Source organism: Sipha flava, unplaced genomic scaffold, assembly GCF_003268045.1.
Source record: "Sipha flava isolate LNK unplaced genomic scaffold, YSA_version1 588_pilon_pilon, whole genome shotgun sequence".
In the NCBI taxonomy this organism is placed as follows: Eukaryota; Metazoa; Arthropoda; class Insecta; order Hemiptera; family Aphididae; genus Sipha; species Sipha flava.
In genome coordinates, this window is record NW_020273567.1 from 139,688 (window position 1) to 164,181 (window position 24,494).

Genomic DNA, 24,494 nt, shown 5'->3' on the forward strand with positions numbered 1-24,494 from the left:
ACAACGGTTAAACGCGAAAAACCTAATCAGTCTTCGTCACGACTCGAAAGCGACGGTTACGCCGCAGCGGTTTCTTGGTCACCGTTCGACGTTACCGCGGTCAGGGGTGTCCCGCGGCGCGTTCCGTCCGCGCGCAAGATTCGTACGAGTCGTGGCCGGCACGGACCAGCACCTCGCATGTATCGTTACGTTATCGTAAGCACGATCATTACGTCTACGCGTCGCTCACCTGCCGTTTGATTACCAAGTGTTTAATCGTGGACTACGGTGATTACGAGAATTAATTTCTCATCGAAATCAACATAATCGCCTTGCCGATTACATTTCGGTGAACCGACGTACGGAATACTTTTTGACGAACGCGAGTGCAGAAGTAATTGATAAAATGACAAATAAATACTCAACCATTGGGCATCACACGCAAGAAAGTTTCGTTTAAAAAGAGCCATCGAATAAACAAATAAATGGCGATCGATGCAGAACAACGAAAAATCATGTTCTACGACTTTTCAATAAAAGGCATTTTTCGATTCGATAAATTAAAAACCTACACCGTCTCGGAATACGCTAAAATATAAAATAAATTGTAACACCAACCGAACAACGCACGTAAACCATCACGTACATGTATTAAATTCCATTCCATACGACGACTGCATCGATTTTAAATAACAATCATAGAAATTATATCATAATTTATAATTGTAAATATTTTGGTAACAACCAATAAACAATAAACTCGATAGCGAAATGCATGGAATTTTATTGCGTTCGATGAAAGAATAAATCATCTGTCAACAACAATACTTATCACGAAACAATACCAAAACAAACGTTTACGGTGTTTATTTTATTAAAAATTAACGGTCTATTGTGATCACTCGGCCAAAGACATGTTCGCTTGGTGCGAGTATAATGGTAGTACACGGGTTTTGAGAGAAAATCGGTTGAAAAAACAACGTGCAGGTCGAACGAGAACCGTAGATAATGATTTAAAAAAAAAACATCCGTCAACATCAGGATGATTTCTGGCGTTATAATAACGCGCTTGTTTGTCCGGTAAATGTGTATCGTGTTGATAATTTGTAGTTAATTTATCAGATGTACCCAACATTTTTACTAAAAAAAAAAATCACATGTTTTTGCAACGTTTATTTTTTCAATAGCAAAATATTTGTTTGGAAATGCGAACGAATGAAAAATGGTTAGCTATTGGAAATAAGTGAAAACATGAGGTTTGCCTGTAAGTTGTTCGCAGTTAAATTACGTAAACTCTGACGAACACACGTAATAATTGACCGCGAGAACGAACGTTTTAAATAAAAATAAAATAAAAGAAATCTTCAATCCGTGCAATATGCTGTGTTTATATCGCGATTACGGTGAAAATGTTTTGACCACGGCCAGAAGAGAAAATCCAATACGCACGTTGATGATAATACTATATTTTACTATCGAAACGAAACACGCGGGCGAGGAGAATGTGTATACAGTACGATACCACGATCACAATAATAATGTAAATCAGATTTAAAATTTGTTTTCGACCTCTGACGACTTTTGGACGTTCGGACGTGAAAGTACACACACACGCAAAACGATCCATTAAGCAAATCACGAACCGTGAAGTCTTGTCCGGCACAAATCGACTCCAGCGCCTAAAATAGTCAAACGATAGTCGAATAATACTATTTATAACAGTATTTTGTCCGTAAGGCCATCGCCACGGACACAGAACGGCCGTAATATTGTTATTGCGTACCGGACCACGTAATGAATGGTCCTGAGTGATGTGAAGAACGCGCGCCCGTATCAAATGTGGCGCACGGCGGAAACGTAAGACGCACAAGGCCGTAGAGCGTGGACGCGTATTATCTCGTCGTTGTCGTCGTAATCGCAGGGTGACCGTTGGTGAGCGATTTCATCGATACGTTTGTAGCGGAATCGAGTTGCTGTCGGGCATAACTATTGGTATTTCATTTTAACCCTTCAAGAGGATTGCTTAACGATAGGGTTTTCTGTTACTCGTCTATCACAAACTCGGAAGTTTTTTACTCTAACGTACCGATCAGATGTATTAAGGACTTTTGAAACAGATAATTAATTTGTCTATTTAAGGAAGATTTTCCTGCTGTATTCTATTTGGTCTCCGAAAGTTTAGTAAAATAGAATTCAACAAATTTTTAATATAAAATTCGAAAAAAATAATTTTTGGCGTGTTAAGTATAACATTTTAAAAATTTAATAAAGTCGATGGAATGTAAAATCTATGAAAATTAAAATCAGTTTTGAATATCCTTAATCAATTGATCGATCGGTACGTTGGAAGTACGAAATGTACTCCCACTGCTCGTTGTGTGTCATGTACTATTACTACTATTGTTTAACAGCTTTGATACATTGATACTAATAAGCACTGTCAAAGACATAATTATAATTAAATTTTAACTTGAACCATTTACTGGCCTACATAATTACTCCTTCAAGGTAGATGGGAGATAACAGTAACAATCCTCAATTTTTAAATTCTGTCCTATGGTAAGAAAAATTAATTTACTTATATTACAATTTTTACAACTTACACTAAGTATCATGTATATTGTAAGCAACGCAAAGGTCATTTCTTTTGGTTCATTCTTTGAGGGCTTTAACTGTTCACAAATCATTTTTCGAATGTCTAGTTTGACTTTAAAAATGGTTTGCTTTTATTTTCTTATTATAAAGAGTGTTCCAAAATGATTCATTCTGTTTCAAAAAATCATATTCATTGAAAAACTGTATTAATCAGGTTAGAATAAATTTTACTTTTTAAAGGAGTATTTTAAGTTTTAGGTACAATGCTTATAAATGTTCAAAGTGCCTTCTTACTTACACGACACACATCTAGGCGATATTCAAATTCTTCATAAACCTGTTGAAGTATATCGACTGTAACCAAGTTTATGGCGTCTGTTATTCGATTTTTCAATTCGTCAAGATCTTTTAGAAGGGGAGGTATATAACCAATGCTTTTTATGTAACTTCAGAGAAATAAATCACAGATTTTAAGATCCGGTGATGGACAAAATGTAGCGTCATTAGCGCACAAAACGCCTTTTGTTGCTTGGTTGACATTTCGATAACAACTAATTAAGTTTTGCCACACAATTAAGCTGCACATTATCGCAACTTATCGGCAATCGATAAAAACTAGATAAACCCACCTTTCAGATGGTTGGTGCGTCGTTTACCTCAAATTACAGGAAAAATATTTATAGACTACTCAAATCGGATGAATCATTTTGAAACACACTACATATCTAATTAAAAGTAGTACTAGGTTACATGTTTTATCGAGTACCCAAATGTTTAAAGTTATGAATAGAGACCGGAATTTTATGCATTTGCATGTTCATACCGAGTGTATGCACTTATACAAGGATTCGAAATGTGGGCGATTCCGAACCAACTGATTCCATAGATCAAATTTAATTTTGCATATAATGGCATATTTGAAGGATTGGGGCATATATTTGCAGAAGTACAAATAATGTATATATTTTTTAAAATCATAGTAAATAATCAAATTATTTCATGTTTATATTTTGGAAATTGAAATTTTCAATTACTATTAAAACGGTATAGAATTTTATTTTTTCGAGTTTAATACCGTGTTGATAAACTATTATCTGACAAATAAATTTTAAGGTTACTTCTTAAAGTTGCGTAAAAATTTAGTATTTATTTATTGGTTACACTGCAAATTTGAAAAGTGATATACTGATTTAAATTCACCATGTTTTACCGTTTCATGTATTAGTGTAGTAGCATGACAATATTGACAATTTTGTCATGTGTAGTAACTAGTAGTGGTGTACATATTATCACGTTTCATTTACGGTTTAGTGAAGTTTTTATTCTTATTTTGCGTAAATTAAAAAACAATTTGAAAAAATGTCTAAAATACGAAAAAATATTAAGTGTTTGATAAACCAGTGGATTGAATCATATAATAGAGACACTATTGAATTTACAACTGATGAAAACGTAGTCTATTGTCAGGTATGCAATCGCCAAGTACCGTGTAATAAAAAATTTCAAATTACACATGTTCATACATCTTTTCATACTGATTCCTTGAAACGAAGTTTAAATAATAAAAAACAAATGCTATTGGGAAATGTTTACAAATCTAATATCAATAATTTTAATGAAAATCTCTGTTTGAGCTTAGTAGCTGCCAACATACCATGGTTTAAACTTCAAGTTCCACAATTTAGAGATTTCTTGCAAAAATACACGAATCAACATATACCAGACGAGAGTTTACTTCGAAAATCTTATCTCGAGCCATATTATAATAGAATAATAAAAAACATAAGAGAAAAAGTAGGGGATTCGTATATTTTTTAATTGTAGATGAAACAACAGATATTAATGGTACCTACATAGCTAATCTTTTAATAGGTCCGTTAATTAGTGAAAACTCTTTCAATCCCTTTTTAATTGCTAGTAAAAAACTAGAAAAAACAAATCATTCAACTATTGCACGTTTTGTCAATGATGGCTTAAGGATTTTGTGGCCAAGTGGTGGTAATGACGAAAAAGTTTTGCTGTTATTATCAGATGTAGATATATATATCTATGATATATATATATATCATATATGATAAAGGCAGGTAAAACATTAAATGTATTTTTCCCCAACATGATACATGTTACATGCCTAGCGCATATGCTTCAAAGAATTGCTGAAAAAGTGAGAAAATTATTTCCAAATGTTAATACACTGGTAAATAATTTAAAAAAAGTGTTCTTAAAAGCTCCTCATCGTGTAGAAGTCTACAAAGATGTTTTGCCAAATGTAGCCTTACCACCAGAACCTATACTCACCAGGTGGGGTACTTGGATTGAAGCAGCCACCTTTTGTGCTGATAATTTTGAACAGCTAAAAATAATTATCATTGAAAAATTGAAAGAAAAAAATGTGAAGATATGCTTAAGTTAGAGTCTGTTAAAACTGATCATACACATATTAAAACTAATTTTTTTATACTTGTTTAAAGTATTAAAAAATTAGAGTCATCTAATTTACCTTTGTTTGATGCGACAAAAATTGTTAATGAAACTATTTTAAACATGGAAATGGTGTCCGGTAATAATGGAAAAATTATTAAAGAGAAAGTTTTTGATTTAATACACAAAAATGGTGGTTTTGAAATATTGAAGCAGATATCAGATGTTTTATCCGGGAAAAAAGAAAGTTTTTTACCCCCAAATTTTACACCCACGATGAGTACTTGTATGAAATATGCACCTATAACATCTGTGGACGTTGAATGGTCGTTTAGTACTTACAAAATGATATTAACTGAAAAAAGAACCAACATGACCCCACAAAATATGGAAATGTATATTGTAATTAACTGTTATGAAAACAAAAAATAATAGTTTTTTTATATTTAAATATTTTGTTGATTTAATTTGATGTTGAAAGGTCCAACACTCCTAATTTTGTTATATTTGTTATGTTATAAATTTATCAAGTTTGTAGTTGATAAAGTAATATACATTTATAATGCATATTTGAGCATATTTTTCATTTATTTGTGCATATTAATGCATATTTTGACCATTTTGCTTTGCATATTTGCATCATATTTGCCACATTTTTAGTGCATATAATTCCGGTCTCTAGTTATGAAGTTTGGGGCCATATCGAAAATTTCAAAATAAGACGTGTAAATACTTATGGGAATCGTGTCGAATCGTTTGGCACCGACTTTGAATTTCAATAACGGAGTCGGGCGAACCATTAGAAATTAAGTTATTTTTGAATTACTCGTTAGTTGAGCTCATCTCCTTATCATATCTCATCGGTCCGACTAAGCCACGTCTTCAGCAACATGCACGTCAGTCCGTCGTTGTGTATGTGGTCCGACTGAGGGGCTCTGGGGATGTCCTCCGTTATCTCACAGTTGAATATCGATGAAAACATAACGAAAACAAATCCGTCGTAAGAACGTGGACGAAATGATAACCGTATGTTGTTTGACGCGTGGGGATAAGTAACTGTTTCGAAAACACTGAGTGCTCCGAGAATTAAGTAAGTACCAATTCGTTATACATAATTGACATACATCCGTACGAAGATCGGACAACATTTTCTTCGGATCGAGAACCGTCGCCGAGTAGTTGCGTATCGGTGACTAAACGACCTGTGAAGATTCCGTTAGAACGCATCATCGCACCGGAACGAACAGAATTAGACGTTCTGATTGCGTTAGTGGTCGATCGGGTTGGTCGCTTATGTCATCGCGTAATTATTTCATAGCGGTCTACCGAGGTCGCACCTCCATAACGTTCTATTTACCGACTGTTATTTGCGTACAACAGGTGTACATTAGGGTTTTGTACCGGTCGACGTAGACCTACTCCTTACCATTCGTATTATCATTAATTGTTAATACTTGAAATAAAATACCGAAATAAATGATCAATGGTATTATGATTCGTCATATCACTATTAATACATTATTATACTGTGTATTTTCCAAGCAGAATTGATTTTAAATTAAAATAATCAACATAATCGTACGGTTACTTTATACTCGGGTTTACTCTTACTTTTATTCGACTCGGGCCGATTGGCTCAAATCAAAGCTCGAAAATGTTTTTAATACGAAATGTATGTAAAAATAAGAAAATAAAATGATAACGAAAAAAGGATGAACGCCAGGGCCTAAAATAGTGTGTACCCTGACACATAGTGTGTATTCTAAAAATTAAAGTGTGCAGTCTGAATGACAAATGTATGTACCAAGTTTTTACACTAGTGACTAGAATAAGAAATTATTGATGAAATAACAATGAAATATTAAACATAATAACTGTAATATAAAATACCCATGTTTTCCCTATCACTTATCAGCTATCTCAATTAATATTGATAATAGTCATGGAATATCTCATAGAGAAATAAAACTATTCATATATATTAATAGCACAGCTAATACAACTGCCTATTATATTATTATATTCTATGGTAAAATCATAGAACGTGAAATCATTATACGATAAAAATCCGATGACAAAAACAAATAGATTTTATTTTGTCATGAATCATGAGTAATAAAAAAGTGTGTACCCTGAAATTGGATATATTTTATGCCCTAGTGAACGGTAATTGTAAAATATCATTAAGAAAAATAACACATTAAACGATTATTTTGGTAAAACTAAACAAAATAATGTAGGAAAAAAAATAAATACTTTAAACTATATATGTATGTCATAAATTATATTTAAACGTGATTAAAAATACTTATGAATTTTACATTATAAGTCGTTGTAATTTTTCTAATAATAGGTACCTTCACATGGACTAGACTTCTATTTTCATTCTCATATCTATTCATTAGATATTGTAAAATATTTGAGTAGTGAATTAACCATATGTGTAATGAGTTATTGTTTTTATCATGCATATCTACTAAAATATGAATTCTTGGAATTACAATAATTGGTAACTGAAATAAATATCTGTGATTATTACATTTTAAAATTTTGAATTTAAGTGACTCTATTTCAACTTTTATATCCAAACAAATATGAAATAATGCTGATAAAAAAAAAAAAAAAAAAAAAAAATTATACTGATGTTGAACTTTATTTCGTTAATTTATAAGACTTATTTAGACTTTTTGACTTCACGAGTATTTTTAATAATACAATTCCAATCTGACGAGAGATATTTTGATGTGACTTTATTTGTCTTACAGCGATGGCAGACGGCAGTGATCATGACATTAACTTTAACTGATACGAGCGATATCGCCCGGTGAATATACAAAGTGTTTGTGTCAACATACCACGTTAAGTTGCATTACAATGCCGAAAAAAATGTTGGTTTTTTTTTTTTTTTGAACTCGGACCCTTTCTTAAACATCGTACCACTAAGGGAGAGCAATCTTGCGATATCAACAGCTAATCCATTACACCCGCATAACATCAATTCACATATTTACACTCATATTACATTATCACCTTAAGAACTTAATACCGTGTAGGTCCAAGTACCTCATCACACACATTGACAGGTAATCGCACTACCATTAGTCAATATTTGGGTCCAACTGTCTAGTGTATTATCGTTTGTCCTTAACGTGTTCAAACATCATTGTGTAGCTCGTTTGGTAATTTTTTCACGAAATCAAGCTCTTGGAGTTCTTCGCATATGATCTATGACTATTAATCAGGGAACGGTAGAGTATATAATGCAAAGATACTCTAGCCACTGTATTCTTGGACTTCACTGATAACCACTCAACTAGCGGACAAACAAGTAGTAAATAATCACGTACAACATCTTTACCCGTATAGTACAGTTTTTACTTTTGAAATTTTTCTGCAGAATTCACATCGAATTTTATTTATTTTTCACTTAAAATTTTAATACTCTTAAAAAAAAAAAAAAAAATGCAAACGCAATATATATAATATAGATATGTTTATATTATATAAAATTAAAAAGTGATAACCGATGATAATATGTCATTTTGGAGTCATGCTTGAGTAGTAATAATTGGTAATAAATATTGAACACCCGAGAATAAAATGTATTCATTTTTAGGTTAAAAATAAAAATTAAAATTAAATTATAAAAAACATTTAGATTTTATAATTTCATTTGATATGCGAAAATACATTAAATCTTATTTTAATATCAGAACTATATTAGATATTTTATGCATTTCTATAGCATATCTATAAAGTAGTTATATAACTATTGGTCATCAATTACGTGTAAATGTGTTTCATGCGATTTCGCATCAATATTACGAATGTCATGATTTAAAGAAATACGTAAGTATCCCTAAAAAATATGTTTTTATTCAATTTTCACTCGGTCAACGTACCTTTCTGGCCACATACGTGATTATCGAACAAGGTTTTCCACTTTGCAGACAACACTGTCACGATACTATTTCAAAAATGAAATACACTTTTCGTTAAAGGACTTTCCCCGAATAGTAAAATAAATAATGGTCCGTGTACCTACCACTTCACTGTAAAAAACTGAAAATGAACGGATTCGGAATGTTTAATTATTGTACGCAATTATCTTAACAAGAATTAGACACGAGATCCGCAAACATAATATCGTCATAGGACGTCAATGGTTTTTATTTGTACTCGTCAAAAGGGTTTGACGTTAACTGTATATCATCGATTTTATTAATATAATATGTTGTCCAAAGCATTTACAATATGGCATTTGGCATTATTTTCAATACCATAACGTACGTCGTTGAGCGGATAGACAGAATTATTATTCCGTTGCGATTGAATTTTAACGACATATTTTATTATTATGCGTTTTAATAAGCCCCGGGCATTTGAAAATCGTATAGAAAAACTCTAAAAGTTTAAATTAAACTTTCGTATTGTTTTTTTCAACGATATTAAAAATACTTTATCGATTCGCTGTTTTTTTTCTCGTATCGATTGCAATCGAAACTATTTTATTTTTCTGTGTAATATTTTAAATGATTTTTTTATTCTCTGTTGTAAATTTCTTTAAAAATATAGATTAATCAAATGGCCCCAAGTTCAATATTAAGTTTTATACATAAATGCTTCTAAACTTAATTTTTCTCTGCATTTTAGTAAAAGGAAATATTGTATTATAGATAGATTATACGAGTATATGGTAGCCAAAATGAATTAATGTCCGGACAAGGTTTATAAAAACACAATTTAAATTGCGAATGGAAACTCTTGCACGCATTCGTTGTTCGTTCTCTACTACTGCTCATATCCATCGGGTTTTCATTGTCACACTAAAACACGTTGGTTGTCATCGTTTAAAATCAAGATTCGACAGATGTAATAAAACCGTCGTGTATTTTCCTATACACTTTCGTTTCGTCGTAGTGTACGGTGCAGTTTTACACACGAACGATAAGCTTATAATAAGTACCAACGTGGTATATTGTCAGCGATAGTATTGCGAATGTGCTTGGGACATACTGAAACGATAAGTGATTTCGGGACTGGTTTGACGTCACCTTCCTCCCTCCCCCCGTGTTAATCGCAGGGCCGCATCAACGGGGGGAAGGGGGGGGGGAAATCTAGAGGTGCCTACGCCCTGGGCGAAATTCCCGGAAGAGCGCAAAAATGAAAAAATTGCAATTCAATTGTTACTTATAAATAAAAGCAATATTATGTATTTATGTAATTACTTACTAGTATTTATATTATTATGTTGTACCTATGAATCTACTCATAATTATTATGCATATTTATATTTTAATAAGTTATTGATTTAAATAAAATTAAATAACGCTTACATAATAATAAGGAAAGATCATTATTTATATTAGGTTTATAAAAAATATTCAGTTTTTTTGTGAGTTTGTTTTTATAAATTCAAATACTTAAGGGCGTATTTTGAAGTTTCACCCCGGGCGTAATATTTGATTGTTACGGCCCAGGTTAATCGGCACGTTGGTGAAACGAGCTGTCCCGTGAGCAGTGTGATAAGAGCACATCCGATCCGACTGTGCCCTACTCAAGAAACTAACTGAAATCGTGCCACACCGACTACAACGTTTAGATTTTATATAAAAATCGAACAAACGCGAATTCGGTTCGAATACAATACTTCTGTCGGCATTTCTCGTCATCGATATTATACCGCGCCAAATCGATTCCACTAGATATTTCATATTCCACGGATCAGAACGAGATTAGCCACGTCTAATGTTACCGATGGAGTAACGTCGACGGGTTTATGATGATCGAAAATCTTCGTTGGACAACATTGCCAACATATGCCTATGCCGAAACGGCGCGAAGCGGAACATCGTACGGCTTTCAAACGGATACGGGTTATTCAACGGACGTTATATGTAAATCGTGTGCGACGAACGCGGTCAGATTTGCGCGAGAGTTGCTACGCGTCAGCGGTGTGAGTTCACGACGACGAAGTTAACGTTTCTATTGTTACAAATTCGTATTTATTACACAAAAATCATCATTTCAGCAGAGCTACGGGTTATAATGAGTCGAACGAAATTATATTAACCCAAACGTTTGCATAACTTCATAATTATTATTCGTTCCAATAAAATTGTTAAACATTAATAGCTCCATCGAATCCGCGTAATAAATTATTATACTCGGCTTTTTGTTCACCCGTTTGCGCTTTCGGTATTCCGTCTTTAATACATTTCAGTGTTTTTCTCGTTCGACAGCGCAATGTTATTAGCAAACGTGCTTTATGCGGACATTAAAACGTTCATTCGATAAATCGTATTGGAAAAGCCAAGGTTACAACATTTACAACCTACTGCTACGGCAGGATATTACGTAAACAATAAATTAATTATAAATATATTCAATCTGTAAGTGTATATTTTAATGTTATAATATCCGATATAATAGTCCGATAATTATGAAAATTACAAGAATAGCGTAAGGTCGAACGAAACATTCACGGGATTCAATGAACTGAAATTGAACAATCTTCGAATCTCGCGTAGCATTTTTATTTAGATATTGTGATTGCGTTGAACTTGAGTAATGAAATCGACTAAGTCGAAGTGCACATACTTATTCTTTATTTTTTTATTTTATGCAATAAAATCGGCGTAGTTGACATTCGGTACATTTGACATGGACAGTCCCAACTTGCAATGAAGAGCTTCATAAAGGGTTTCATGCACTTGTTCTAGAAGAGATCATAACGGGATGGTCATTTGAACAAAGACGGTCTCGTTGAGGGTCGGTTTTAGATGACAATGACGTATCGTTAAGTTGAGCCCTTAGTGTTTGAATTGTGTTTTCTGTGCGTGTACCGAAAGAGCCATTATTTATTGATTTTTAACACGTGACGTTCTCGAATGATAAAATATCATTACAATTCTTAATTATATCAAAATTTAATGCAGAATGCTTCTGGTTTGACAGAGTGTACATGAACTACTATGTACATGGTTTAAATTCACTACGCGACCAGTGAATAATAAATTATGATATTGTTGTACTAAGTGGATTGCAAACATTTCTTAGCGTAGGTGACCTAGGAACTTGATTCCCACGCATATTTTTTTCAAATTATTCTCACAGAAACATGTTAATTCAAAATAATAAAAAAAAAAAAAAAAATGTAAAAAAAAATGATTATAGTTGTAATCTAATGGATACCATAAAAAGGAAACGAATCGATTCATTTTTTCAAACAGGAACTACTGGAAAACTATTTACGTTGTATTTACCGTAAGTTTCTTATGCATCATATGGTTCGAACTCATTTAAATATTATAGTGATTAGTTAAATGACCATTAAACGCGATAATATTATACTACGAAAACCAAAAAATGTTTTTTTTTTTTTACCAGCGAGCCGTACCACATATAAACTATGTAGTACACTGAAACTCATAGGTCGCAATAATGTATCCGTATAATAATGTAATAATTGTTTCCTTTTCGAACGCTAATTAATTACAGTTTCCATTTATATTTTACAAATCATGTCGTACAAATAATACGATATAGTTAACCGTCATCGACGGTTTGACTCGTCACACCCGCTGAGCTGCGAAACGCGATGGTAGACAGTCCAAAAAATAACGTGTTTTATGCGCACTATTAAGTTACGGGACACGAACAAATGTATACATGTGTATTAAGTTCAACCACAGTTTAGTGAAACTGTACACGAACAATTTTTTTTATAAAACCATGATATTTTCAATAAAGACTTTTCGTACATAGTAAGTAAATTTTAAACTATTGTAATTTACAAAGTGAACACTAATATTAATCTAAAGTAAAAGTATATATATAACAAGCATATGGCACTTGCACACGTCATAATGTGTATAATACTAAAATTCTATATCAAATGTTATTTATTCGTGTGCGGCATTCATATAATTGTTCTACGCTTACGAATTGGGTTGTTTTTTTGGGAACTGGAATCGGGAAGCATAGAATCATTTATAATACTATTTGTTTCATTACGCCACTCGTATATTAATCTCCATATGCCTGGTATTAACTTATAGTAAAATAATGTAAAATCAACGTATTGAATTTAATCGAATGTTTCTTTGGTGAAAATAAAAAATTTACAAATTTACACATTCATCCTAGTGCCCAGAATAGTTTCGATCCTCGAAAAATCCTTACTCATTACATCTGTACATAATAACATGTACATTTGTCCGGACACAACAAATGAATCAGCGTGATAGTTTTTGCTAACCAGTGAGTGAGTGAGAGGTGTTCGATTCATGAATGTGTGTACAGATTATAACATAATATTATCTGCGTACATTTTATGTACAATAAAACGTTCGAGAAAGAAAAATTGTATTTATTTTTAACGAAATTCAAATTTAACGAATTTTTTTTTTCAAACAACCGTCGAGTACACTAAACAGAGGTCCGTTTGTACACGCAACACTTGCAATAAGTACATAGTTTTACGACACGAACAAGCGGATTCCGATGTTGACTCAACGCTCTATGCCCGTGTAATTATATCGTATTGCACGACGACAGCTCTCCGTCAACCGTACACGCATTGTAGTCAAGAGCCGTGTCCCGCGATAGGTATTGTATACGATGATAATATATCGCCGCCGCGTACACATATTATTGTAACACGGGAAAAGCAGTGAGTCACGGTTGCCAGTTTTGATTAGCGTCGGGGTGGCCGCGGCACGCGCAGCTGCTCCGATTTTCGGTTTTTAAATCGCATTATTGGCGCATTTGCGTGCGCGGCCGAGCTCTTCACAAAAGCCGAGTGTGACGTGGAAAAAAGGTTTTTTTGTTTTTTTATGCATCTCTTACGCTCTTTCTCTGTCTCTTTTTCTCTCTATTTCACTCTCTCTTTCATCTCTGTCGTCCCAACTCCGCCTAATGTTTTACCCATTAGCGACGAAAACAAACGGGAGGCCCGCAGTCGCGTGTTTTGAGGTCAGCGAATGCACGTAACGTAATAATGAAAACAATATTACCGACCGCTTAACTTGATGCTGGTTCCGGGTGTTGTTCATTGTATCGTGTGCCATGTATACGTATTATGTTTTACACGTCGTACTTCATTCGAAAAACCGTTCTACAACGATGACGAATTAATGGTGAACATTCTTTACGCGAAAAGTTGATCGCAAACATTTTATGAATAATGCCATTAGTAGTCGCGTACTCAGATCTGCCATGATTCAAAATTTTAACCTATGCGAAATACACTATTGACCGGATCGTGTGTTTTGAATTTTCATTGATCGATAAAATAATTTCCAAGTCTTGAGGATAGTTTAGGACTCATTAAATGTGAAACACAATTATCTCGTTCACTTTAATGAATTATAAATGCTTTCTTGGTGAAATTTAACGTTATTTTCAAGTACTCTTTTTAGTTATTGAAATTAGAGCGCTACGGAGAAAATAAGAAGATCTCCTCTTCGAAGAACCACTTATGTTTAACATAAGTTAATTAAAAGTACACATACATATATATATATATATATTTATGTATATGTTTAACTTATGATGTTACGAAGTGATATATATTTATTCATAATATCCATATGCGATGTAGATTTTCTACCCAATAGTTTGACCACACATATATTGTGTTATATGCGTAGTACACTTGGTTTATAATATAAATATATTACATGGGCACCTATTTTACTTGTATAAGAGTGAGTAAAAGTTAAACATCGCATGTTGTTGGAAAGTATCGAAGAAACAATATAAAACGAGAGCTTATGCAACGGAACACAATGCAAGTACAACAGGTCATTGAACAATTTTAACAATAATTTTAATTTTTGTTAATTTAATATATAAATATTATAAATTTTATTTTCAAATTTGAAAACGCAAATATTTCAGGCGTAAGACTTTTTTCGACTTTTCTCAGTCCCTTTTTCGCGGAGACCGGCCGTCGCCCGTGTCATCAGCTGAAATCCGAACGTCGATTCCCAACTCTTTACGTAACGGTCAAAAACGAGACGTTTTTTCCACCTTTCGACCACTTGCGAACTTTTGTTCGTTTTTTTAGTTTTTATTTGGTGACAGCCCGAGTCACGACTTATCCGTGCCGCGTTCGTCCCCGGCCACGGACACGGTTTGTCAGGGATCGAACGCAGGGGTGGGGATTTGAGGGTTGACCTCCCCCCCCGTACTATTAGGAACAAAAATAAATTATCTAACCTACAAATGTATTACTAATAAAAAAATTTAAAAAATTATTAGTTATTTAAAAGTTTCCCGTGGCTTATACATTGATGTATACCAGGGATGGGCAACTCAAAGTTATTAGAGGGCCAATTTTTAGAAGATTAAAATCTAGTGGGCTAGAGCGTAGAAAAAAATAAAAGAAAGGTCAATTAAAATATGAATTTTAATTAGCATTTATATATATGAAAATAATAAATTCAACACACGCAACAGCACGACACGAATGATATGAAGAAACTAATATAGTTAAATAGTGTGGCATAAACAGCTATGGTTGAAAGCTATGCGTTTAAATAAATATAATATTTAGACATTTAACGATGTTTAATAATAGATAACAATTATTATATCGATAAGTTAAAGTATAGACCATAGGTTCCCAAAGTGTGCGCCGCGGTGCTCCGGTGCGTCGCGATGTCTGTATAAAGGCGCCGCGCCGTCATGAAATACTATCGGATCTAACATTTTCCTTATGATTAGTCATGCTATGACTTAGAGAGGGGCGCCCTGAAAAAACCTTAAATCAAAAAGGGCGTCGTGAGTCGAAAAAGTTTGGGAAGCACTGGTATAGACAATAAACTTTAAAATTGTATGATATAATTTTAAAATATAGCAAGGGCCAAATAAGAAAAGGCTCTGTATACCATATAATTATACAATATTTATGAATATTTTACATTTTTCAAACCCCCCCTCCCCTCAAAAATGTTTTTTGCTTTCGCCCCTACGGTTCGTTTTAGTGCTGTTACCATGTTCAACGCTAACATTTGTATTATCGTATTATCACGATTATAATTAATATTATTATCGTTTTTTGTTTTGTGATGTTGATGCGCGAACGGATCGTCAGTGCCGGAGCAATATAAAATTTTATGTAGTGTTGCAGTTGTTTTTACGAGAATATGCATTAAAATTTCACATGGAAATCAGCTAACGCGTTCGTCGATAAATGGTATTCATGAAATATGAGCAAAAACTAAGGCTATAAGAACAAACCGTAAAGAAAAAAAGAACGTTGAAGGGACAAGTTTTTTTTTTTTTTTGTTGAACCCGAGTATATTTTTTTTAATCTCAAGTCAAGGGATATGTAACTTTTTCGCCTAACCGGGTCATATTATTTTTAAGTTTCTCATCGAAGGCAGCGTTAAATTAAAATTTTATTCGAAACCAACATTATTAAAAGTACAATTTTAGCGTTCAAATATCTAACTCCAATAAACATGTAATACCTACATTCAACAATATCAAACATATTCTAAGTTCCATTGTTTATTTGTCTTTAAATAAACATCGAATAAAATTAAATATTTTATGTTTATAATTAGAGATATAAAATTAATTTTTTTAAATACTATAAGAAATATTTGGAGGGCTTCAGAAAAATGTTACCTGGGTTTCCGCCGTCGCTGAACCATTACAATAAATCAAGTGTATGTAAAACATGTGTTGATATAATTGGAATTCGTTTGACGAGTTAGGTATATGAATAATTTCCGATTTTGTTAAATCAATATCGAACATATTTCTGGTATTATATTTATTCGACATGAATCGAATCTACACAAACGTCAAATAAATTCTTCATCAAATCATATTTTAAAAAGTAATTTTTTAAAAAAAAAATACTCATTGGAGGGAAAATGGCTGTTTGAATGTTCGATATTAAAATTATTGTTCGAAAGCTAATAAAATAAAATAAAAGTTATTATTATGTCGATTATTTCTTCGACACGATGAAACCTTATATTTTTTTCAAATACTCACGTTTCAAATGTTTATACATAAAGAAACAAAAATATATTACGGTCAATAATATTATTGGCAATCGGTTGACGAATGGAATGATTAGTTTGATATTAATAAAATACACCATTGTATATATCCGACACTTGAGATGACCAAATTATACTTTGCCTGGCGATCGTCTAGATTTCTGTTACGCTCTGCAGGTCTGCTCACTTATTTGGGTTGATTTATACTGTAGGAACTAGGTTTCTGAAAAATGTTCTAATTATTGGAAATTGATTAAATTTTAAAAATATGTTACTTATTGTTTTATTTTGGTAAAAAAGCTAAAAAAAAAATATCAATCGCACATACATTTTGTTTTAAAATTATAATTGCCGTTATAGGATTAAAATTAAAATAAAGTGTATTTCACGTTTACAGTTCCATTGTAATTGTTAGACTTTAATGATGATCAAAAACATTAATTTGACACAAAATACAATTAATCTATAGACTACATTGAATATACTCGTAGCTTTGCAGTGTCGCATTATTTTTTAAGTGTACACCTAAATACGTCTTAAATAATTACATTTTTTTGAACTCTATATATTTTTAAATTACGAATATCCGGTCGAGGTCACACATACTCCTTTAGATGATGATATTTCTAGAAAAATTATCAATGCATTTTTATCATTATTATGCATCAGTAACTTTGTACATATTGGTTACAATAAATTCACGGTTATTTTCACATGAGTAAATATAGGTATCATTATGATGTCCTTAGTATGAGTGTAAAATTTAAGATACATTTTAACAAATTTCGGATGAAAAAAAACGAATTTAATTTGAAGACGTTTTTTAATTTAACAAAAATTAGTTAGTATACACTGATATAAACATACATATTTGTTATGGCTTAGATAAATAAATGAAAAAATATTCATATAATGTTTCAGTACTTGTATAATGCCGTTAAGAAATTCTAAAAAATATCGATAATATGCATTATATCATGTTTTTAGCGTTATAACGTATAAATAGTTTACACACACAAATAAAAACGGATGCATTTAATAAACATATAGCTTAGATACATAATATTCAACTACAGAGATAATATCTTTTTTGGATAACATTTAATTAAATCTATTTATATTCAAATAGAACAACAGCCTGATTATAATATTTGGAAATAGAACATTTCATATACAAAAAGTACAGAAAATCAATATAAATGTGAATAACAGCCCTATAAACAAACTCCAGTGACCAGAATCATACAAAAGTAATTTAACCGTCTTAGATATAAACTACAAAAGAACACCTGCAGATGATGACTGAGAAACACATAAAGTGTGATAAAAGTTATATGATTTCATCCCAGCATCGTTCAATTCTTACATTATCTAAACAGTTTTCGATATTTACTTTGCGAGGAATGTTAACACTGTTGTATGAATACTTATGAAATGAGGTTTAAGGATGACGAGCCCTCCAATAGTTTTGTTCAGCCGATGGATGCAGTTCTAAAGATGAGTGATATTTTAAAAAGCATGTGAGTGTTCAACAAAATTTTATTAGTAAACTACACGTTGCATATCGTTAGAATAAATCGTAATGTTCACGTATATATTTAATGTCGTCCAGGATAGTTGTTCAAGAGCCCTCTGAACAACCTTGGATCAAGCGATTTTATTAATATAATAATAAAAGCGTCTGATACTACATATATATATATAACGAACAGCTATTTAAACATTGCGTATCTGATTCTATTTGAATGTGTTCATATGAACTGACTTAATAATATGCACACTTGCTGCGGTTTTGCGTGAAGCGGTGCTGACCACGTAGGTATACCACAACAGTTCATAAAAAATGATTGGAGGTATAATATTATTTCAATGGAAACTTAATTCATAAGATATCTATCGTTAATATTGCGATAACAAAACCACCGTTGGTCGCCGTCCGATGGTGTTGAAATATGACATGCAAACGTATGTATCGCATTTGAAACGTAAGTTTTACCGATTTTCAGCTAAAAGTAAGTACTTATGTGCTGTATGCAACACAAACGTTTTCTCTTCGCCATTGAGTTTTTCCACATAGGTACCATGCGTTTACGGACTAGATATACTTCGAAACACGAAGTATTGTTATGATCTCAGTCGGTCGACTGCAGTCCAAATGTCTGCGGCAATTCGCGTATCTCTGGCGCGAAGAACTCCAGCGATAAACAATAGATCCTTTTGTTTTTCCAAGAAACCATGGTATCATGTTAGAAATTAATAATAATATAAATCACTATATAATTCATATCCGGTGCAATGGGTTTGAAGTCACAGCCGAATGGCTTTTCGAGGGCGACGGTGTCGGAGCTATTACCGTATATTATTGTTCGGACTAAAAATCAGAGTTGTGTCGCGGGGGTAGTATTTGACAGGTGCTGTTAGGTTCAACGGTCTGGAACGCCCTTTTTCCATTTTTCTTTTTTATGTGTTCAACACTGCACACATACACATGCGCGTAACGTACGCTCATACATTCAAGTCGAAAACGTGATAAAAGCTTCGGTTGGTAGTTTTACGCTTTGTTTGCTTCCGAATCCATCATTCCGCAAACGACCCGCATAATATCACGACCAGTTTTTATATATGACTAGGTGAATCACCCGAAAGATATTTTACTATTTCAGACTAGAGTGAATACTAATCCTAAACCTAACATTTTTAGAAAAGTGCGCAGTCGTCATATATTAAAATCATATTTGTTTTTATATATACTTTATTAATTAACATTTATATCGCAGTCTATAAAATTTGTAAAATCCAAATTTTGAAAAAAATAAAGTGTTTCCTTGATTAACCAAAAAGGGAAAAACTTTATATATCTATCCCAATACTGTTTCGACAAATGTGACTTTCGAAAAATCCTTTCTTATTGTACATCTAAAGAATTAGATGACTCACTGCTACGGTTTCAATTTAATGTGTTAAAAGTTTTTGAGATGTAACGATCAGTCAGTGAATGAATAGTATTTGAATTTGATATTTATTTAAGATTAAATGATAAAAAAAATCCACGAATAAAAAAATTGCTATTGTTCGTAAATTGTTGGCTTTTGGAAAAACAAATAGATTATTAGTAACAATAGTCCGGAGTCGCTGAAATAACAATTAATCTACAAAAACGGATGATGTAAAAAAAAAAAAAAAATGCAATAAACCTGAACTACGTATAATCAACGAACGCACTATTTTATTTCAACTGATTTAATTTGGTATGGAAAAAAATGTAAATGAGATAAATCGGTATTTTTATATTTTTTCAAGTTGAGAGTTAATCAAAATTAAAAAAAAAAAAATAACATAATTTATTAATTTGATACTTAATTTAATTATTATTAGAGTGGAAATGAAGTTATAGAAAAATGTACTTTGTTGGAAGGCATCAAAATTGAAAAAATTGAAAAATAATACTTTTCGTATTGCCTTTTCGTATTGCTTTAGTAAACAAGAATAATTGTAACGATAACCTACTTAATTCGATTGTCATAACTTATTTAAAGCTTTCATTGTACCTAATATTCTTAGATTAAAAAATATTTCAAAAGCGTGGCACATAAAAAAGTAATTAAAAAGTACATATAAATTCAACAGTTGATTGGAATTTAATTAAAAACATTCTCATGTTATTCATCGAGTTTATTGAGACTAAAGTAAAAAATAAAGCGAACGGAGATTCAAATCCAAAAAGCCAAGATCGACTTGACTCTTATTGTTTGAACCTTCCGTGTCCATTCATGACCACCTAGGCATTTACACGCACAGCCACAATAATTATTACGGGCGATTCTCGTAGCCATACGTACGCACGCATACGTAAGAACACACAAGCATAATGCTGTATCAAAGTTCACCGAACGGCACTGTTATGTTATGTCCAAAGAATTACACGTTTAAAGAGACTCCTATCAGTCACGATCGGAGACGTTCGAGTGATTGCCCACGGCGGCGTGTAATATATTGTTGTTTAAATTATAGAGTTTGGTATGAAGTATTCCGAGTCGTAGAGTAGTTTCGTCAGAAATGTACGTTTTCAAGCACAAATGCAGCTCGAAGAAAAATATTGGCGGTGGACTTGTCCGGCGAACGCGATGGATTGAAAAGGAAAACGTCGGCAAAGTATGTCACTGGTCCGCGCAGTATTCGTTTCGGTTTATTAACGGAGCCCATAAGAGTTTGTCGAAATCATCTAAAAGACGATCGCGCACAATATTTCGCGTCGTACGGAAAACCGTGGCAGTTCTAGTAAAATATGGCTACAACTCGTTTGCGCAAAAATGCACAACTCGATTGCGCACATATATTTTGGCTACCTGTGACGAAAATCCCTAGTGTCAGAACTCGTTTGCTTATTATACTCCTTATGATTATCAGAGTTGGTTACTTTTATTATTTTGTTTGATTTATTAACAATAACACTCGCAAGACATTTTTTAATAGTGCATCTAAAATTTGAACATCTACTCATTAAAACACGATATTCACTAAATTTATTATTATCAATATTAAAACATCGTTTTCCTCACCGAAATTCAAAAATATTAGAAATTTCTACGTCATATTAAAGTTTACGTCGTCAACACACTAGTCACCACTGTACCGATATGGGTACCAATTAAAATCGCGAAACATTTGAACAGTGAAAACATTAATAGCGAAAAGTAAGAAATATACCGGGATATACCTTTATAATATAATAAGTAATAATTAACATTAAAATCAAAATGCTATATGAAATAAAATTTAAATTTAATATTTTTCCTTAACTTGTGTATGTATATAAAATACATCATCACACTATGCTATGATAACAGTTTATATAATATATAAAAAGCTTAACAGCGATTAGGTTTAACCACGGCTTATCTTTATTACATGATCCAACACGTAAAAGTACTACCAATATTATATATATATACATACGTAGTCTATTCCTACCGAAACTTTACTAAAATTTGTCTGGAAAATCCAAATTTATATAATCTACAGTCTACACAGTCGATTATAAGATAATATATTTGATAATTTGTACTGCAGTCTGTGACGATATATGTATACACGTGTCATGTCTGTGAATTTGCGCAAACGAGTTATCTATTTTCAAGTAGACGATTGATTTCGTCGTGCTCAAACGAGTCGTCGATTTTCAGGTAAAAAAATTTAAATGTCCGCAAACGAATTGCAGCGGTAAAATATTGTTTAATGCCCAGCGATTACGTGAATTGAAGCACCGGAGTGGAATGCGTCGAATACACGACGCGATTTTTCTTTTGCGCCGATTCGATGTGATTTGGTTGCATCGATTTTTATTTTTCCGAACATCGTTTTGCCGTTGTTCCGTCGTGATGATTTCGATTTAATGTCAAACATACGCAGTTTCGGTTCGCCAGATAAACCAACGTTCTAGTCGCAATCAACAGGTGTGAAACTGTGTAGTGTGTACGGGTCACGTACGAGTCGCGCAGTCACGGTTTCGACACGAACGAGCCGAGAGAATCATGATACTATTAAACAAACAACTGTAACGGTAATGTGTCGTTATGCTGAACAACCCGAAAACGTCATCTGCAGTTGACTATAGCGATCGTGACTTCTGCTCGAAAAAAACCACTTCAACGAATCGGTGGCGATTCGTATCAAATACGTTGAAGGAGTGCGCGAAGTCCCAGCCATGGGCGCACATTCAGTCCAGAATTTGGGAACGTTAAAACGATTTAATCCGTAGGTGGCCCTTCCCCACAGCTACAGCGAGTGACCCACATTCATTAAAAAACAAAATTACAAGTCAAAACACGAACGAACGTCGAAGTATTGTTATAAAAAAAGAAAACACAACAAACCGGATAAGGGAGTCCCCCATAGTGTTAACAATGTGAATCGAATCGATACATTTTTGACATTACTCATCTCGTATTTGTGATTTATTGTGACATAAATACAAGTGAACATGTAAATACCAGTACCAACTGGAATAAGTTAATTTTCAAAAGCGCAAAAACAATCGTCTTCGAGTAATATTATTAGCTCCAAATGAGCTGAAAGTGATGAGTTTATGACCTGGGAATGCTAAAACATCAGTGCCAGTGATACGGGCAGTGATTTTATCATGAGTGGTCCTAAACGTCACATCTACGGTTTATTTTCAAAAACTTGTAGACTTCGCACACATCCCGATCGAAACGTCGACGGTTCAATCACATTTTAAACACACAGTCGTGGCGTGGCATGTCAATTGATTTGGACAGTCAATCGAAGCGATAAATGATGCAATTGAGGAACGCGTTCATCGAATGAATCTTTTACAAAAAAAAAAAATCTCCACCTATCGGTTTATTCTGCCGAACAATAATGTTTACTTACGTATTGATTTGAAACTTTTGCTCAACGTTTTCCATCGGTTATGTATATAGAACGGTCACCTGTCGATTTCGCATTTCGTCGATTTATAACTTTCAAATTAGTTTTTCACGATGAACGTGCAAAGAAAAAAAAACAAGTTTTTAACTGGTTAGTCACGTTAAAATTTGACGTCACTAATGTGATCTGAAAGCAATAATTGCACGTTTCACGTCGCAAATGCCATTTGTCGACCAACTATAACCATAACACTTGAGACGGATTAGGTTTGAATATTTTTCTAATGGGACTCGATAGAAATGAAAAATAAACATGCCGCAGAGTGAGCTGCGATCAATGTGTCAGTTTGAAATAAAAATAATTGTTGCTCACGGACAAATTCGTATTCATCATTATTGTTCGTAATAACTCGTTTTTCACGTATAGTGTCCATGAAAAAATATAGTCACGATCAAATCTCATTCAATGCAGTTAATTTTCTAGTCGTTTTAATCCAAGCGAACCGTTGATTTGCGCGCTGGGAAAAAAATATCGAACGTTTTGCACAGCTAAACTTGAACTTCATCTAACTGCGCGTTGTTGTACGTAGTAATCCAAAGCAGCACTGCTTCAACTGCGCACGGCATAAGAAGTATGTGAATTAAAAAATACAATTCCATCAATTGTGTTTACGTCGATTTTCAAAACCGAACACACCGAATTCGAACGGAGAATTGAAATAAACGCGTCGCGTCGGACGCGTTCACTTCTGGTGCCTATTCGTACAGTGTTGCTGTGTATGTACGTTTTCGCGACCCGTCGCCGTCAACGTTAATTAGCAATTCTTTGCCGACGCATTGACGGAGACGAACGCTGTTAATTGTTGCGAGCTGAAAGTAAAAGTGTGTCTCGTCTCATGAACGCCATTGACGTTTCGGGTAATGGATTTGTCAACACGACAACGTCGCGTGGACCGGCAGTAGGTCGAACGCAACGATCTCTTGAAAAAGTAAACTGCTTGCGAGAGCGAAGAGCTGCCCGATACGATTGCGTAACTTGTGTTCACGTGTAACAGGTCTGCCGTTCGTACAGCGATCTTCTGCGGAA

At 33.2% G+C, this 24,494-nt stretch overlaps 1 protein-coding gene across 1 annotated transcript; it reads left to right on the plus strand.

Moving 5' to 3' along the window:
- Positions 1 to 3,933: 3,933 nt before the first annotated feature.
- LOC112691267 lies at positions 3,934 to 20,800 on the plus strand. Its single transcript, XM_025565428.1, has 3 exons — positions 3,934 to 3,998; positions 5,046 to 5,407; positions 20,646 to 20,800. Exons 1-3 carry the CDS (start codon positions 3,934 to 3,936, stop codon positions 20,798 to 20,800), a joined length of 582 nt encoding a protein of 193 aa, XP_025421213.1.
- Positions 20,801 to 24,494: the final 3,694 nt, after the last annotated feature.

Coding starts and splice junctions, on each gene's coding strand:
- LOC112691267 (XM_025565428.1), top strand. CDS start 3,934: ATGTCTAAAATACGAAAAAATATTAAGTGTTTGATAAACCAGTGGATT. Junction 3,999..5,045: donor ATTGAATCATATAATAGAGA/CACTATTGAATT, acceptor ACTTGTTTAAAG/TATTAAAAAATTAGAGTCAT. Junction 5,408..20,645: donor AATGTATATTGTAATTAACT/GTTATGAAAACA, acceptor TAAATTCAACAG/TTGATTGGAATTTAATTAAA.